This window comes from Hordeum vulgare, chromosome 7H (assembly GCF_904849725.1).
Source record: "Hordeum vulgare subsp. vulgare chromosome 7H, MorexV3_pseudomolecules_assembly, whole genome shotgun sequence".
Lineage (NCBI taxonomy): Eukaryota > Viridiplantae > Streptophyta > Magnoliopsida > Poales > Poaceae > Hordeum > Hordeum vulgare.
Genome location: NC_058524.1, coordinates 304112524 through 304131905, shown reverse-complemented (window position 1 = coordinate 304131905; position 19382 = coordinate 304112524). Strand labels below are relative to the sequence as shown.

General features: G+C 49.9%; 1 protein-coding gene across 4 annotated transcripts in view; it reads right to left on the bottom strand.

Annotated features, from left to right (window-relative positions):
• Positions 1 to 13665, bottom strand: part of LOC123407830 (probable apyrase 6) — a 46107-nt gene extending 32442 nt beyond the window's left edge. Inside the window, exons 1-3 of one of the 4 annotated variants that reach the window (XM_045101057.1) lie at positions 12955 to 13665; positions 12583 to 12695; positions 12389 to 12496 (exon numbers count right to left, since the gene is read on the bottom strand). In XM_045101057.1, the coding sequence (XP_044956992.1) occupies positions 12389 to 12496; positions 12583 to 12695; positions 12955 to 13525 (792 nt within the window). In that variant the 5' untranslated portion in view covers positions 13526 to 13665. The remainder of the gene's footprint in view (positions 1 to 12388; positions 12497 to 12582; positions 12696 to 12954) is intronic. The other 3 variants (XM_045101056.1, XM_045101058.1, XR_006612675.1) reach the window with 3 other exon arrangements.
• Positions 13666 to 19382: the final 5717 nt, after the last annotated feature.

Here is a 19382-nt window from a genome sequence, read left to right as displayed (position 1 = left end):
TGGTCTGATTGCGTGCTCTTTCACCGGTACCTCCAAAGAGGAAGGGTTATGCACGCGCGCTACCCTGATCAGGTAGGCGGTGATAACCCTATGAGCCAGTTGAGTTGTTTTGTGTCGGCATCCCCGTTTGGGACAGTTTAGTTTGGCCACGACGGTGGCAGGTGTCATGAGAACATAGGGCCACCCAGGGCAGGACTCCGGAGGAGGATGAATGCCGGTGGTACGATGGAAGAGTCACGGGTCAGACAAGTTTCGTTGGAACACTGGTCCACCCGAATGGGATCACGAGGTCGGTGCTCCATGGTGTGGGTAAAGGCGCAACCTCTGCAGAGTGTAAGAATCTATTCGAATAGCCGAGTCCACGGTATTGGACAGCCCGTCCAGACCTCATTAGGTGGTCAACCGTATCAGTGTTAGTAATGATGGAAGAACTCATCTTGCGTGGACATCAGAGGATGTCGGGAACATGATATGTTAGCCAAGAGATGGCTATATGATGAATGGTCGGATGACCATATGATTTGGATGGGATTTGGATCCGTTCAGATTAGATTATGAGTATATTGAGAGTTGTGGGACAACCCAGAAGAGAGTAAGTTGACATTCGGTAACAGGAAGTAATTTAAGCACTTGTAGTGATCTTTGCCATGCTAGTTATGTAGATTACATGCTTGATCTATGTTATGCTATGCTTGATCCATGTTTGCTATGCTTGATCCCTATTTTCCTGTTAATTCCATGGCATGCTTAGAATAATTATTATATAAATTATAGGGCTAGCTTTGTCATCTGCTTGTTTGGATGCTATGTATTCGGTTGTCTTGCGAGTACATTCAAAGTACTCACCTGGCCTTGCACGTGGCCAGTTGCAGGAGAAGATTCGTCGTGCTAGATCGTAACCCAGCCAGTCCTGCGAGTTATGGAGCCCAGCCAGAGACGTCATTGCCGCTGAATCAAGACCTCTGCTGCCATTTAGTTAACCTTGGAGTTAGGTAATATTGTTGTCAGAATACCTAGGTGGTGGCTGCCTTGTCTATCAGCTCTTTTCAGCAGTGGCATCATCGCCTTGGTCACTTATGTGGCTCTCGTCTCTCATCCTTAGTTCGGCGTGGTCTTCTTGGATCCGTCTCTGGTGGTGTGTCTTTAGACTGTCAGGGTTGTCGGCTTGGTAAACAGGTTCAGTTACCTTATCCTCATAGCGAGACTGTGTCTCAGCGTCCTTTTGACCTTGTTCACTCTGATGTCTGGGGTCCAGCTCCCTTCGCTTCGAAGGGATGCCATCCCTACTATATTATCTTTATAGATAATTTCTCTCGACATACGTGGATATACTTCATGTCTTCTCGTAGTGAGATCTTATCTATCTATAAGCGTTTTGCTGCCATGGTTCACACTCAGTTCTCTTTGTCTATTCGAGTGTTTCGTGTTGACTCTGCTGGACAGTATATCTCCAAGATGTTGCGTGGATTTCTTGCTGAGCAGGGTACCCTTGCTTAGTTTTCTTGTCCTGGTGCTCATGCTCAGAATGGTGTGGCTGAGCGCAAGCATCGTCGCCTTCTTGAGACGGCTCGTGTGATGATGATCGTTGCCTCTCTCCCACCTCACTTTTGGGCTGAGCCTGTCTCCACTTCCACCTATCTCATCAATCTTCAGCCGTCCACTGCTTTGCAAGGCGGCGTTCCATTCGAGCGTCTTTTTGATCGTTCTCCCGATTATTCGATGCTTCGTTTGTTTGGTTGGTTGTGTTTGCTATGTTCTTCTTGCCCCTCGAGAACGCACCAAACTAACCGCTCAATCTGTTGAGTGTGTCTTCTTAGGCTATAGTGATGAGCATAAGGGTTATCGTTGTTGGCATCCTGTCGGTCGTCGGATGCGTATCTCTCGGGATGTGACTTTTGATGAGTCTCGCGCCCATCTTCCTCGACCTTTTCAGTGGAGGATATCTCTTTCCTCACTTTTCCTGACACACCTGTCACCCCCATCGAGCCTTTGTCTATTCGTTCCGCTACCTCTGCTTCTCCACCTCTTGCCGATTTACCGCCACCATCTCCCACGGTTTCCTCACCTAGCATGTCACCGGATTCTGCACCTTTATCTCCAGTGATTCTTCATCTCCACCCCCCGCTTCTACCTTGGCAATTCCTCCTTGCATTGTTCCATCTTTTCCTCAGTGTTACACTCATCGTTCACGTCCTTGGATGCGTCTGCGGATGTGTTGTCCTCCTCGTCTCAGCCTACCTATGGCTTGTGTTCTCGTCCTCGTCCGCTTGTTGATCGTCTTGGATTTCCCACCGCTAGTGCTGCTGTTCTTGAGCCGTCTTCTTATCGTGAGGTTGTTGTTCATCCTGAATGGCAGTTTGCGATGGCAGAGGAGATTGGTGCTCTTGAACGCACTGGTACATGGGATCTTGTTTCCCTTCCTCCCGATGTCCGTCCCATCACTTGTAAGTGGGTCTACAAGGTTAAGACTCGCTCTGATGGTTCTCCTTAGCGTTACAAAGCTCGTCTTGTGGCTCGTGGCTTTCAGCAGGAGCATGGTCGTAATTACGACGAGACTTTTGCTCCTGTGGCCCATACGACCGCTATTCGTACACTTCTTGTCGTGGCCTCTGCACGCCACTGGTCTGTATCTCAGCTTGATGTTAAGAATGCCTTTCTTAGTGGTGAGCTGCGTGAGGTGTACATGCAGCCACCACCTAGGTATTATGTTCCTGATGGCATGGTATGTCGTCTTCATCGCTCTCTCTATGGCCTTAAGCAAGCCCCCCGCGCCTGGTTTGAGCGTTTTGCCTCTGTGGTGACTGCCGCTGGTTTTCCAGCCAGTGCTCATGATCCAGCATTGTTTGTCCACCTTTCTCCTCGTGGTCGGACTTTTCTTCTTCTCTATGTTGATGACATGATCATCATTGGTGATGACCCCGAGTATATTGCCTTTGTAAAGGCCCGTCTTAGTGAGCAGTTTCTTATGTCTGATCTTGGACCTCTTCGCTACTTTCTTGGGATTGAAGTCTCTTCTACCTCTGATGGCTTCTTTATATTCCAGGAAAAGTATATCCAGGATCTTGCTCGTGCTGCTTTTACTGACGAGCGCATTGTTGAGACTCCCATGGAGCTCAATGTTCACCTCCGTGATACTGATGGTGACCCCCTGCCTGACCCGACGCGTTATCGTCATCTTGTTGGCAGTCTTGTCTATCTAGCTGTCACTCATCCGGATATCTCTTATCCGGTTCATATTCTGAGTCAGTTTGTCTCCGCTCCCACCTCGGTTCACTATAGTCACCTCCTTCGTATTCTCCGATATCTTCGGGGCACGATCTCTCACCGTCTATTCTTTCCTCGCTCCAGTTCTTTACAGCTTCAGGCCTATTCGGATGCTACGTGGGCTAGTGATCCTTCCGATCGCCGTTCACTTTCTGCTTACTATGTTTTTCTTGGTGGTTCTCTCATTGCCTGGAAGACGAAGAAACAGACCGCGGTTTCCCGTTCGAGTGCAGACGCTGAGTTGCGAGTGATGGCTCTTTTGACGGCAGAGGTGACTTGGTTACGGTGGTTACTTCAGGATTTTGGTGTTTCTGTCACTACACCTACTCTGCTCTTATCTGACAGTACAGGTGCTATCAGCATTGCGCGCGATCCTGTGAAGCATGAGCTCACCAAGCATATTGGTGTTGATGCTTTCTATGTGCGCGCTGGTGTGCAGGTTCAGGTTATTGCTCTTCAGTATGTGTCTTCCGAGTTACAGTTGGCGGATTTCCTGACGAAGGCCCGGACTAGAGCGCAATATGGCTTCTATCTCTCCAAACTCAGTGTTCATCCACCATGAGTTTGAGGGGGGGGGTAGAGTATATACAAATATAGCCATGTACCCTTTTGTACTTATCCCATTGTATAAGGGGTTTCCTGCATATATTCCACACATGTACATGTATATATCAGCCTATGGCCTCATGGGAATACAAGTTGCATATTCCTAACAGTTAGTAGTGCATTTCACCTCCAAATTAAATGAGGAGTGCACAAAGGTGAGACAAGCATGACATGATGACAGTCAACAATGGAAACGACTCGGTAGTAAAGCAAGACAAGGATGCGGTCAACAATGAAAAGGATTCAAGAGGAAGGAACTAGTATTTGTCACATCATGTATATTAACAAAATAGAACAACCATTTGACTGATGTCTATTTTTTACATAGTTTACCACAGGTAAAATGATGTGGACAAGCTTGTGACTAACACTTCTAGTTAATTGCAATAATTAACAGGAATGAGTTGTTCACCCACACGAAGTAATGCTATCAAATTACCTAAAGTAGCAACTTGAGGAAGTAGATGCCAATATTGATTTTTAACCCTCGTAAGGTAGCTTTTTCATCTGCATGAATCAACCACAATATCTCGACATCGCACCTTTAGGGGCATGAACCAGCCACCTAATCTACCTATGTTTGCTTGAAGGCCGAGTCGGTAAGTCCTATAAAAGGGGGAGGGTACCCCATATGGCAGGGGAGAGTTGAATGATATATTGTTGTAGCCTTGTAGGTTTATTGAGGGTTGAGTTCCTTGTTGTAAAAGTGTACTTTTTGTTAAGCACTTGTATGTGGATTGAACAGAGTGTTCTTCATCAATTCATATAAGATCCATGTGGTTAAAACTTATATTTCTTTCTTATCAGGTTGTTATGCAAGGCTTTATGTTAGTTTGTGTTGTAATAATGACTCCGGACCTAGTTGAGGTCCCACCCCCTATCTGGCATGGCATGCCACTTAGGCGGTCAACATAAGTCAAGGAGGTAAACAATAGTCCAAGCAAGCTCCGACGGGTCCAAGCAAGCCACCCGAGTCAAACGGAATTCCAAGTAAAGCTTCATGGTCAACAAGACAAATAAAGAAGGATATATAAAAGAATAGGTCAAAGATGGAGGCAAAGGAGCAAAAGGGACCAAGTTCAAGCTAGAAACCCTTTGTACGTTGGAGGGCATCCTCTCCTATTGGGCATCCAACCCTCCTAGCCCAACCAGAGGCCTATGGGCCAAAGGATAAAAGGTTACCTAGTTCTACCCTCCCACCACCTCTTTTCAAGGGTAGCATTGGTCATTTGTCAAGAACCCCTAGGCTATATAAGGCCCTATGGGCATGTAAATTACTCACTCCCTACTTGAATGAATTCAACAGGGTCAGTCTCTCTTCTCCCCTTTTAGTGTGGATCCCCAACACTGCAACCTCGCTCGTCTTCGCCAAGCCCGTAGTCGTCGCAATTCCTCTCGGAGTCGCTCGACTCCGTAAACTGGACGGTGCATCGGCCCTTCAAAGCCGCGGCCAAAGTTTACTCCCACTCATGCCCAAGACTGCAACGCCTCGATGTCGCGACCAAGTTTGCCCTCGTCATTACAGCCAAGTCATGCGAAGGGAGCTACAACACCGGCACAACTCTACCAACTTGAAGAAGCCCATGAGTTGAGCACCACTCTCGACAGCCCTTCCCCATGGAAGGTAGGTCGCGCTCCAACAAGACGACTGAATCTATTTTAAAAACATTGTCGTGCCACTTTGTCGAGTGTACAACCTTTGCTATAAGGTCGTCACACACCCGTGTCGTTGTTTGTAATCTCTCAAACTTAGTTAATTATCCTAACTTTATCCTCTAGACATCATGAAAGATCAGGCCACCCCCTACAATGATCATCATAAACTAAGAAAATATCCGTTTAAAAAAAACTAAGAAAATACATGTAGTATGTTAATGAGTATTAGTATTGGTCTGGGAGTCCGTATTAATATATAGATATATGCCCCTTGGGCTATGCAATAGAGATAAGTTGCATCTATAAGATGGTATCATGAGTCAAGGTTTAGCGTTTTTTCGGACGCCGCAACTTGTCCTCCCGATCGAGTTCCTCTCTCGGTGTCTCTCATATCTCATTCTCAAATTAACTCTACTCCCACGATCGATTTTTCTTTTTGGTCCCGGATCAATCTTCTATGTATCAGTCTCCTCTCCAGCAAGAAGCCCCACTTCCTGTCTCCCTTGCTTCCACTTGACACCCAGGTGCTGGCCGCCTTGCCCTGTCCCGTCCAAAGCCATTGGATCAAGACTCCATCACCACCCTCTACCCCTGCTCCAGATCAAAGGAGCCCCACGTCCATATTGCACGAGTTGCTAGGCTCAACGTGTCCATGCGTGTTAGTCATAACTATGTTGCACTCGTCGCCATGCGCATGTTCTGGGCCAGTGCCATCACCTCCCTTCAATCCAGTGTCGCGGCCGATATCAGTCCACTGCATCCTGCCTCCCCTGGTCGCTTATCGAAGCCATCAGCGCTCGCTGCTTGCATGCCCGGTCGTTGCAGCCCGAGATTGTACCGGCCGTCAGTTTACCCATGCCCATGCTTCCCTGCCGATGGCTTCCTCACATCCTCGCGTGTGCCTCTCTGCAGCCTGTCTCCACCGCACGGCCGGACGACTCCTAGATCTGCAGGCCTACTCACATATTGCCCCATGTGAGGTTATCTCCATCTACTAGCACGTGATGCTTTGCCTAGTTGCCTGCTACCCCTATGTTGTTGTCTTGCCGCTAGCGTGCATTGCTTCCATGGATGCTTGTTGCTTCGCATGTTGACTCTTCCCTGCAACTGCTTGTTGTATGCGTTGTTGGTTGTTGTTTGCTCCACGTGCGGGTCTTCCTTGCTCTAGTTGGTGTGCTAGTTGCTTGATGATGCAACTTTCCTTGCTCTCGTGCGCTATTTTAGTTTCGTTGCATGTTGCCTTATGTACTCCTTAGCTTTAGCTCTTCGGAAAAAATAGTTACAATGTCGTTTGTCTCCAGTGATTCCTCATCGGTGGTCGTTTTGGCAACTCCGTCTAAATGCTACTTGTCGCTGCTCCTCATCGGCAACTCACATGTCGGGTCTCCTTTGCAGGTTGCAGCCTCTCATGCATCTATGATGGTTCTTGCATCTTTGTCTCGTGTGTGCTTCCTACTTCTAGCTCTCTATAATTTTCGTTACGTCCAGCAAATCCGTTGCTCTTTCATGTTATGTTATGTCGTGTTTCTCATGTTATGTGAGTCTATCGCACCTTCATTTGTCAACCTCTTTTTCTAGTCCTGATCCTTTCTATGCAACTTTCATGGCCTTTTCCCGCCCTTGTTGTTTTTATACGATTTTCGTGGCCTTCTTTTGCACTGTCGATATAACCCATTCTCTTGCCGCGAGCTTCTCTCTCTGCCTATTTTCTTGGGCTATAATTTTGTGTGCAAGGCTTCATTCTGAGCTTCAACCCTGTCCAAGCATGCCTTGCAAAGCTTGGGTAGTAGTAAAAGGCATATTAGGTAGCAAAGGCTTGTTAGTAGTACAAGCCTTGGTACTAGTAAAAGGCATGTTAGGTAGTAAAGTCTTGGTAGTAGTAAAAAGACTTGTTAGGTTGTAAAGCACGGAGTAGTAGTAGTGAAAAAGTGTGTGTAGAGCAGCGCAAAGGCTCACTTGTATTCCCCTATATAAGGCCTCTGAGTCCTTCATTTGTAACTCAGTCCATTCCATCATTTTACTAGCAATCTATCCGGCCTCAAGTATTGAGCACTTGTGTATGTGTGTGTGCTTTCGTAGAATATATGTGCGGCAACACCTAGCTGCCCGTGCATCCTATTTGGATGATCCTTGGAAGCCAGCTACTCCATAGTTTGGGCTAACAATTGGCATCAAAGCCACAGGTTGCGCTAGCCATGTCCGGTGTAGAGGGAGAGCATCGACGCACCACCTTGGGTAGTTCCCAGTCGCAGCCTCCGGAGGAGCGGCGAGGGCGCAGCCGGTCCAGACGCGGCCATAGCGGTGAGGTCGTGGTTAGGGAGATCATGCGCGAGACCGTAGTCAGCGGTAGGGTGCCCATCACCTTCTCGATGCTCACGCGCTCGAACTAAAACGAGTGGGCGTTGATCATGGAATGCAACCTTCATGCGGCGAGCCTCCGGGTCCCCATGGTGGACGACATGGCCGAGAGAAAGGAGGAGAAGAAAGCCCTGGCGGCGCTCATGCGCGCCACGCCGCCAGAGATGCATGGCATGCTCGCGGCGAAGGCAAGCGCCAAGGAGGCATGGGAAGCCATCCAGACCCCGCGCCTCGACGGCAACCGCATGCGCGAGGCGAATGCACAGAAGCTGCGGGCGGACTTTGAGAAAATCGCCTTCAAGGAGGGCGAGCTGGTTGACAACTTCGCCATGCGGATCTCCAACCTTGCGTCGCAGCTCTGCACTCTCGACGAGACCATGGACGACGCAAGGGTTGTGCGGAAATTTCTTCGCGTTGTGCCACCTCGCTTCGCTCATGTAGCAATCTCCATCGAGACCTTGCTGACCTGAGCAAGCTCTCCTCACGGGCCGGTTGCGGCTGGTCGAGAACCGCCTTGAAGACAACCGCGAGAGCTTCGGCGGCGAACAACTCCTACTCTCGAAGGAGTGGGAGGTGAGAAAGCGTCAAGGACATGGTGGTGGTGCCCCGAGCAACAGAGGCGGCACCAGCAAAGGCGGCGGCCGCCCCCAGGGCGGGGCCGGGCGAGGTAGCAGTAACGACGATCGGACAAGTGCCGATATTGCAGCATCAAGGGCCACTGGGCCCGTGATTGCCGCAAGAGGATAGCTAATGAGGATGTCGCGGCCGCGGCGAACCTCGTCCAAGCTGAAGAGGACGGTCGGCCAACAATGATGATGTCTTGCATCGAGACCGTGCAGGAGGGCCCAGCGTCTCCAGTGACCACGGTCCCGACAAGCATCAAACCGTTCATGAGGGCGCAACACTTCCGACGACCATGGTGTCGGCAACCGTGTTGGGGGTACGAAGCACTTTAGCTAATCCCCTCCCGACATCGGTAGCGCTCTCCCCAACAACAACATTCTGGGGGGCTACGATTGGGAGGCGATGAAGACCCGGGTGTGGGCGAGCCACAGCCCGGCAACCATGTCCCCTGCGACGCTGGTCAAGCCCGTGCAAGTTGGCACGGCAATCGTGGCCCCGACATCCTCGGGACCCGACAAGCCCGTGCAAGTTGGCACGAAAACGACGTCCCCAACAACCTCGAGACCTGACAAGCCCGTGCAGGAGGCACGGTGCTCTCTGGTTGGCCACGGCGCGACCCCGACGCGCTCGGGGTCCAACGAGTCCATGCGGGAGGCACGACACTCTCTAGTCAGGCACCCCCCGACCATGCTGGTGGAAACCGTTGAGGCCGTGCAGGAGGCAAGGCGCTCTCTAGTCAGCCACGCTGCAACCCCGACACGCTCGGGGTCCATCAAGTCTGTGCGGGAGGCACGGAACTCGTTGGTTGGGGACGACCTGACCATAATGCTGGTGACCGTTGAATCCGTGGAGGAGGCACGGAGAGATCTGGTCGGCCACACCCCGACCACGACAACGACACAACACTGCAGACAAAGCAGGTGCGCGCGCTCTCTGAGTCGGGTGCACTCAAGCCAGTGACTTCCCTCATTAGGGAGTGTGCTGCATCGAGGCGGAAGTGGGCGGCATCGGGACATCGACTTCCAAGGAAGGGAAGTTAGCCTCCCCAGAGCCGGGCACAGCGACTTCCCAGGAGGGGGAGCCGGCCGTCTCGAAGCCGACAACGGCGACTTTTCTGGAAGGGAAGTTGTTCGCCCTGAAGGCGACCCTGGGCACAGCGACCCCGAGCAGATGGGCTACTTGGCCAGTGACCCCGGACCCATCTGCAGCGGGCACAAGGGCTTGGGCAGCAGTCCCGAGGGCTTTGGCCCCTGGAGGATCCACAACGGGCACGAGGACTTGGGCAACGGCCTCACGCACAACGACCCCGGGTAGTGCACCCCCCGAGCACACCCCAAGGCGGTGTAGCTCAAAGATCCCTAGGCACGACCCCGGGAACAATGGCCCCAAGCAAAGCTCGGGGAACAGCAACACCAAGAAGTGTGGCAACGGGCAGAGTAGCCCCAGGTAGGCCACGAACAAAGCGGCTCCAGGCACAGCGACTCCGACGAGGAGACGTTGCGAGCTCATCGACCTCGGGCAGAGCAACCCAAAGTCTTGTTGTCGTATCCGGTTTCAGGAGCTACGCAACAAGGTCGGAATCATCAACATCCAAATGGTTCGACATGGTTGAGGGGGAGATTGTGAGCTTCAACCCTGTCCAAGCATGCCTTGCAGGGCTTTGGTAGCAGTAAAGGCATATTAGGTTGCAAAGGCTTGTTGGTAGTAAAAGCCTTGGTACTACTAAAAAACTTGTAAGGTTGTAAAGCATGAAATAGTAGTAGTAGTGAAAAGGTGTGTGTTGAGCAGCCCAAAGGCTCATTTGTATTTCCCTATATATGGACCCTAGAGTCCTTCATTTGTAACTCAGGCCACCATCATTTTGCTAGCAATCTATCGAGCCTCAAGTATTGAGCACTTGTGTGTCTGTGTGTGTGTGTTTGTAGAATATACGTGCAGCAACACCTAGCTGCTCGTGCATCCTATTTGGTTGATCCTCGGAAGCCAGCTACTCCATAGTTTGGGCTAACATTCATTCCCTTGATGTGCCATCTTCTTTTTACAACCCATCTTCTCTTCATACTTATCTTGTATCTTCTACAGACGAGGTGTCTTGCTCTTATGTGCCATCTTCTCATTATCCTCTTTGGCTTGACTCAACAGGTTTTGAAGGCTCTCCATGCTACGGCGACACTCAAGACGGATTTTGAATTATCATTTCTTTTCTAGTCTAGTTTTATCTCTAGTGCATACGCTTTACATTTGAGGGGGGGATAAGGACTACTGGTATTGTTCTAGGACTCCGTATTAGGCTATGTTTCCTTTCTTGTACGTAAATCTGAGAATGAGTTTTGTTTAACCAGGTGTTTTGGGTGGGTTTGTTTAGTTCGGGTCTTACTGGGTGGAGTCTAACTAGAGTTTAGTTTGGTTTGATTTACTGTAGAAAGTAATTGGGTATGGGTGGGCATGGGCTGAAACAGTTCCAGTTCAAAACAGTTTTAACCCGTGGTTAAAAACCGGTGTGTGAGATCGGTTTATATGCACATTTTATCCCACTGTGGATGGCCGCTCCAACTCGCGTCCATCCCGAGGCTCAACAGGATGTTGGCAGGAAGCTACGGGGTCACCTCGGCCAAGCCGGCCGCGCTCGCCCATGAGGATGGAGTCCCACTCCGGCGCTCGCCGCCCTGCAGGCCATCATGTTCCCCGGCCGCGTGTCTGCGTCGGCGTGTCTGTCCACCACGCCACCTCTGCCACTCTCTTCGTCCAGACCCGGGCCGCCGCATGCCGCCTCGGGGATGCCCTCGACAGTGTCGACCCTTCCCAGGTCGTGCCGCCGCCGCCTGTCCTCGACTGCTCCCTCATCGCTGACTCCGTGCAAGACACTCGCTGGGATGAGCCGCCTCGCGTCCGTCAGGGCGCAGGGTTCTCCGCATCCGTCTCCAGTGATCGCGTCCTTCCCCCTGACGAGCGACCAAATCAACAAGATCAAGGACGCGGCAATGGACGCACCGGGGACTTCACACCTGTCGTTGTTCATGGCGGCGTCGGCGCTGGCATGGGTGTGCCTGCTGCAGAGCCGGTCCATGGGCGTCGAAGGCACAATGCGCAGCTACATGTTGTTCTCGGCGGAGTGCCGATCGAGGCTAGCGTCGCCGCTCCCCGCCGAGTACTTCGGCAACTGCCTGCGCCCGTGTTCGTGTAGGCCGCAACGAAGGGCCTGATGAGACAGGTCGTCTCGGTGATGCCGCAGCGGTCCATGTCGCTGAGATCCTCAACCACAGAGCATGTGGCTGACATCGCTCTGTCCGTGTGTGTGTTGACCACGAGTCGGCATGCTCTTGTAAATTTGAGTATGTATTGTATGTTAATTTTGAAATTCAATGGATTTTCAAGTTGGAGTGTGATATGTGCAAACGTAAGGCAGATGTATTACTATTCATACCCACATTTGGGATCGGGAGCATCACGAGGGAAGTCAGCAAGCAAATTCTGACGATCTTAAATTCTGCTTTACCAATCTCTAGTAATTCACAAGCTGACCACAGCCCAGCGCTCAACCCATTTGAGCAAACACTTTCAACCAATTTCAATTGATGGTTCCAACCCACAGGTTGCCATTCAGTTTGGTTCAGTTTGGGTGGAAAGATGAAACAGGTTTGGTTTTAGTTGGCCTGAGGAAAATATCAAACAGTTTAGCTGAGGTTGGGCTGCCATGTTTAGTTGTGCGGGTTTGGTCCAGGTATGGTTTAGTTTTTAAACCATTCTCAGGTTTACTTGTACGCCAAGTGTATATATATACATGCCCCCAGGTCGGGCTATGCAATAGAGGTAAGTTGCATCCATAACATATACTTACTGGTGAATCCACAAGAAACAAATATTTATGTATTAAAATCACCTGACCAAGATGTAGAAAACTGTGGCTGTACAGGTTATATGTGATATCGCCGAACTTGAGCACGTGGGAGAACTCCTGAGGCATAGGTTTATCGGTAGCGAACGTTACCTATTAATCATGAATACCACAACGGTGAAAAATCCAAAAGGTTTACTGCAAGAAGTAATTTCTTAGCATGAAAACGATAACGAGACCTGAATAGAAGCCCCGCCAAGCTCAATTATCCCAGTAGTATCTTGTCTAGCACCACCGAGAGTACCCAATGCATAATTTGCCGCAACCCATGCATAAATCCCTTCATCAGCTCCTGCGCAGCAGTTTAAAGTGTATTAGTAATCACCTTAGTGGAAACAGAAAAAATTACCAACCTTTTCTGCACATAAACGACACGCTCGTCCTGATTCAACACAACCCCGTCCCATACACTAATCTATCAAATGCAAAAACATGAATTCAACATATTTCCATCCATGAATATACTGATCTATCGCATGCAAGCACTGCAAGTCCGACATCTCGACATGTACTCAAACTGAGCAGTTTTATACTTCCATTCTGTAACATACCTGAGATAATAGTGGCCCACTGATCCTGGAAACGGAACCCTGACCCCCGAAGCAGCTCCCTACATGACTCCATGACCGCTTCAGCAGTCGCGATATCAAGCAGACGGAGTCCGGCTGTGGCCATGAGTCGCACCTCGGTGTGAACCCAACTATCCCGCGGCACGTGCCGCCTTGCGAACTCCAACAGCGGGGCGATCGACAGGCCCCCGCTGCCTGGGTCGGCTGCGAACGAGGATAGCCCCGGGGTGGCCTTCAGTGAGTACGTGCGCGACCAATCCAGCTGCGTGAGCGCGCCGGCGTGGTAGGCGATGACGTGGACGCGGCTCCCCGTGCTGCCGGCGTCGATAACGATGCCATAGCTGAGGGGCGACGAGCGGGGGAGGAAGAGGAGTGCGAAGGCGGTCGTCGCGAGGAACACGACAGCACCGGCGAGGTGGCGGCGGCTGCTGCGTGAACTGGAGCGTTGCCGTTGGGCGACCATCTTAGATGCCGCCGCTGGGGGAGGGGGCGGGATTAGGGTTTGTTCCAGAGCTTGGGCACGCGGCTCGACGCGGGCTTTGTTGCGGTGCATCTAAGGGTGAGCTCGTTCGGGGTGGAGGGTGTCCGGCGACGCGGGACGAGACGGCAGCGAAGGGGCGCCGGCGCCAGGCTGCGGCGAGGAAGACTTAGGGTGGTGTTTCGGACTTTTTAGTCTAGTAGCTAGGTAAAAGAAACAGGACGGATTTTTCCTTAAAGACTAGAAAAAGTCTTTACTGGAGGGATTTTTTTATCTTTAGTCTCTGAAATTAAGAAAAGTCTAGTCTCTTGAAAAGAAATACCACGCTATGACACGGACAGCCGGGGATCGGGGAGTAATTTGACCGCTCAGCGTGGGCACACTCGCCGGTGTCCACGTGCAACAACCAACGTCTAACCAAATTTTCTCGTTTAGAGCATCTCTAACAGCTTTGTATATTTGCAATATTTTACAAATCCTGGTTAAAAAAACTTCTCCAACATACTTTATATAAGTGGTCCTTCACTAAAAAATTTATAGAGCTTGCTATATTTGCACCCACATTTTACATATTTGTAAGTTCAATGTCATTTTATAAATTTTTAGCAATTCTCCTAAAGCCTCACTTTATCTCAATGACCGATGGGTCCGTGTACTAGTGTGTGTGCTGCTGATGCGCTATGTATGTGTGTGTGTGCGCGTGTGTACGTGCATGTGTTTTTTGTACGTGTATGCGTGTGTGTTGCATGTGTACGTGTGTGTACATATGTATGCTGCATGTGTACGTGTGTGTACATGCATGTGTACGTGTGTGTGCATGCATGTGTGTAAGTGTACACGTGTGTGCATGTGTACGTGGACGCGAGTTATGCTAGTATACATAAATATATGTATACTAGTGTGCAATGTGTCTATGATAAACTGTCCACATATCATTGTATGCTTTGTGCAAATATACAATCCAATATACAAAGGTTATCAAAGCAAAAAAAACATATTGGCTTTGTAAACCTTCTCTCCTCTTGTTATAACAAAAAATTTAATAATCCAATATACAAAGGTTGTTGGAGATGCTTTTAAAACAGTAGAAAATTAAGTCTAAATCAAGTCCCTCATGTCCTTGGTATTTTTTTACTACCTATGTAAACTATTTTTGTTATACTACTTCGGTAAAGTAATCTTTATCTCTTTGTTACCTTTTTAATAATAAACCACGGATAGCTTATGTCGTCCGTCGTGACATTTTGCAAAAAGAACACGTGAGTTCTATCAAAATCAACCCTTAATCCGTCATTCAATGGAAAAAAATGGGCAGTGTCCGCCCCTCCTCCTCCCCCTCCACACCCCCCCCCCCGGGGTCGTTGCGTCGGACTTTGCGCTAAAGCTCGCTTGCTCGAGCGCCACTTGCCCACACGCGCTCACGCCCCCGCGGCATGCCTAGTCGGCCCCGCCTCGCCCTGTAGCACTCGCATCACGTCCGCACTCTCGGCTACCCCGCCTCTCCCTGCAACAACAGCTCGTTGTGCCCCGCCTCTCCCTACGGTACCAGTTTTTCGTGCCTGGAGGTGACTGCCGGCGTGCGTGGAGGACCGGCACTGCCCGCCCGCATGCCAGGCTGCGACGTCGCATCGTTGTGCTCACCCCTGAGGCTGCCGTGCGTTGGCGACTCGGCTTCAAGCGGGCGGTGCTTTGAGCGTGGTCAACGACTAGGGAGAGACCGGGGAGAGCGCGGCGAACAGGTCACCAGCGAAGGTTACGGCACTCGCGGGCTCGCTTGCGGGAGGCGAGAATGTGGCGGCGATACTAGGAAAGCTCACGGAACAGCGGATCCAGCGGCGGTGGAGCTTAGGGATGGCGAGACCCGGAGATGTGTAGAGCTTGGGGGATGTTGGCGGCCGTGGGCGCAGGTCGCAGCAGGAGACGAGGAAGCAGCGGACGGCATCGGCTTGTGCTCACTAGCAACGGGCCCAGCCAGGGGGCGGAGGCACGGGTGCGAGCAGGGGTGAGATCCCCCCCCCATCGCCTTGCCCCCTCATGATACTTCGTTACTACTCCCTCCGTTCCTAAATATAAGTCTTTTTAGAGGTTTCACTAATGGACTACATACGGATGTATATAGACATATTTTAGAGTGTAGATTCACTCATTTTGCTCCGTATGTAGACACTTAGTGAAATCTCTTAAAAGACTTATATTTAGGAACAGAGGGAGTAGGTACTAGTAGTATTACGAGTAGGCAGTAGTTTCTACGTATAGCTTTTATGTGTATAGCCAGGTTGACCGCTAATTTTTTGGTGGACTTAGAAAACTTTCTAGCCCGACTATTGGCTCCTTAAAACAAGGATGTTAGAGATGTTGTCTTGGAGAATGCTCCACAGAATGCCAAGTACACCTCACACCCCATTCAATAAGAAATCCTTAGTTTAATTTCCAGAAAAGTGCAGAAAATATTAGAGAAGAAATTGACAATAGCAAATTTTGTATAATGGTGGACGAGTCTAGAGATGAATCTAAAAAGGAGCAGATGGCACTAGTAATTGAGATTGCTAATAAAGAAGGGTTCAAAGATTAGCGCTTCCTTGACATCATACATGTTAGTGACACTGCTGCAGTGACTCTCGATGAGGCAATTTGTACTATCTTAGCAGATAATAACCTGAATGTGCAAGACATCAGAGGTCAAGGATACGACGGCGCAAGTAACATGCGAGGGGAATGGAATGGATTGAAAGCTCCAATATTGAATGAGTGCCCTTATGATTATTATGTCCACTACATGGCTCATCAGCTCCAGTTGGCTCTTGTTGCATCATCAAGAGAGGTACACAAGGTGCATGATTTTTTCAACATGCAAATTTTGTGGTAAATGTTGTTAGTGCGTCGTCTAAACGGAATGATGAGTTATTAGCAAATCAAGTTGCTAAAATTGCACGTGACGTCGAATTGGGTGAGCTTGATACGGCTAAAGGGGGAAATTGTGACAGCCCGATGCCGACGTTCCAGAAGATTCCCCTTCTTTCCGTTTTCGCCGTGTGTCTATTTTCTTTTGTCACATCATCATCGCATCATGCGCATCATCTGCATTGCATCGGCATCTCCGTTGCCGCTAGTTTTCAAAACTTACATCCGTTGTTAGTTGCCGGTTAACGTCGTTGTTCGTTCCGAGCCTGACCGCACACGCACGCGCCCGCGGCACCGTCGTAACTCTGTTTTTAAAGCGTGTATAAAACTTTCTCCGATTGAGCTGGAATTTGTCATGCGGTTTTCTTTATATATAGGTAGGCCACCTGTCGAATTTCGCCGCGATCGGAGACCGTCTGGTACCCGAACGGTCGACCGTAGCGGCACCGTATTCGGTCTACCGTCGGACGTCTGTCGGTGTTTTAAAATTCATTGCCGCGCCGCCCGTTCTCCCTCTCGTCTCCGTATATCCCCTCTACACGGCCGCGTACCCATACCCGCGTTCGGAATCGTCCAAATCTTACCCCGCGGTTGGATCCGGAACGTGATTCTGGTTAACCGAGCCCCTCTTTTCTCTATAAATACCCCTCCACCTTAATTTTAGACAGCCCCCTCTCTCTCCCTCGAAATCCGTGCGCAGCTAACCCTAATCCTCCCGCAACCACCTCTCCAGCCTCCTCTCTCCCTCTCCAGCCGCCGGGCCCGCGAAGCCCATCTGGGGCCCGCCCGAGCCCGGGTGGTCCCCGAGCCGCCGCCGCCGCCCGCTCGCCCGAGGCAGCAGCCTCACCCCGGGCTGCCCCGAGCCGCGCAGCTCCCTCCGCCCCCGGCCTGCCCGCGCCGCTCCAGGGATGCCCTCTGCCCGCCGCCGGCTGTAGCTCGCGGAGAGCCGAGCCCGCAGCTCCTCGCCGCCTCCCTGTCCCGTTTGCGCCACCCTCTACCCGCCGCGACGCTCCTCGAGTCGCCGGCCGCCTGGTGCACCGCCGGGAACGGATCCCCGGTGCCCGGATCCGCCCGGGGCCGCCGGGATCTGGCCTCCCCTTGCTCCCTTCGCCGGCCGCGGCGCCTGGAGCATGTGGCCGCCGCCACCCCAAGCCCCTGCCCAGGTGGAGCACGAGGAGGACGACGACCTTCGGCTAGTCCCCTCGCTAGCCGCTGTGGGCCGGCCCAGCTGGATCCCGAGCAGGTCTTCCTCTCCACCAAAACGGGCCGGCCCAAAATGAGCCAACATCCGAGCACTCTGTTTTTTTTTTGCACAATGCGATGTTAAATTATGTTGCGCGCCTTTGTTAGGCCCATTATGCCTAGATTCGGCCCGTAGTATTTTAGCTATTTATTTTTCACTGCGATTTAGTTAATTTCAGGAATATTAGTTAATTTCTTTAGCCCGTAGATTATTATCCGTAAGTCGGATCACGATGAATTAGATATGTATCTCGTGTAGAATTTCGCGTAGATTACGAATTTACAACTTGCATTTTTGTTTGACGTCGTTTAGCATGCTATTTGCCTAGATAAGCGTGTTGTCCTAATAGGTTTCGACCCGTATTTATTTTCGCGCTAGACCGTATTGCCCGAATGCCGTTTTAGAAATGCCCATGTTTTAGGAATCATTTTTGCATGTATTTTAGCGTGTAGGGATTTGTCTCTAGTTTATTTTCCCGTATATAGCTTATTTTTTTCCGCATTTATGTGTGGCTTTATTTTGTTGTGCAACCCCACATATTTATATATGTTTTCGGGGTAGAAAAATCCCATGGATTTTTCTGTGCAATTAGTTTTAGCATTAGAGCAAGTTAGTTCGCGAGATATTTTGCTAAGTTGCCCTTTTGTTTAATTCGTAGGATTTATTCCGTGTCTCGTTTGAATTAGTTGTCAACTAGGGAGTTGTTCTTGGGTGTTTAAACTAGCCCCTGGTATTTTTGGTTGCAATAGAAATGCATGTTTAGGTGTGGTTGGGTAGCTCTCAAGTTGCTAGAAATAGTGCTGATTTGGAGGAGCTGAAATATTTCCAAGTCTGGGATCTGTTATATTTTGTTGTTGTTTTGTCTTGCTTGCATCTTGTGATCTGTAGCTCTTTTGAGGTTGGTCCAATGGAGTTAGTTGTACCCCTTGTGTTTCTCTAGCATGCTGTAAATTTTCATGCTATTTGGAGTCCTGTAGCTATAGGTTTTGGTTCTATCAATATTGCTTCAGATCAAAAACTGCACTTTCATGAGGTGTAATTTTCACCAAGTCTGAAATAGTGTGTGGGAAGCCATTTTGTGACTTCTTTCCCTAGTGTTCCTTGCTGCCAAGCTAGTTGTTGTTAGCTGTTCGTAGTAGAGCTTCTTGCCCTCTTCCGTGCCACGCCTTGCTTGAGTTTATCGGAGTTGTGTAGCTCGTAGTTGTGGGGTGTAGAAAATGCTATGTGACTGATTTTGGCAGATTGTAGTGTTTTCTTGTTTTGCTTGTAGATGTTGAACCGTAGCTCCGATTTGAACGTGTCCTACATGAAACTTGCTTAGAATCTTGTGTAGTTTCATTTTCTCTTGCTGTTTGTATGTTTTGAAGTGCTCGTAGCCATCGTTGCACCCATATTGCATTCACGCCATCATATCTTGCGGTGCTTGTATCTTTTGAACCGTAGCTCCGTTTGAGATGTTCTTTATGTGTAGATTGCTTGCCTTGACGCGCAGAATCACGTGAACCTATTTGTTTTGCTGTTTAACAACCAATTAAATGTGTTAGTTCAGATCTGGACAGAATTGTAATTTAACTTGTGAGGTCGTTTCGGAGGTGCTATAAGACATTTCCGACCTCATTTAAAATGCCTAGATATGTAGTTTAATTTCCGCTTCACCTCTTGCCATGTTTAACCACATTCAATATTGCCGTGTATATAATTGGGATAGAACTAAATAATTAAACGTGGAGTTTCGTCAATATGCAACTCGTTGCATATCGAGCTTCACTTAATGTGTAGTGTTTGATT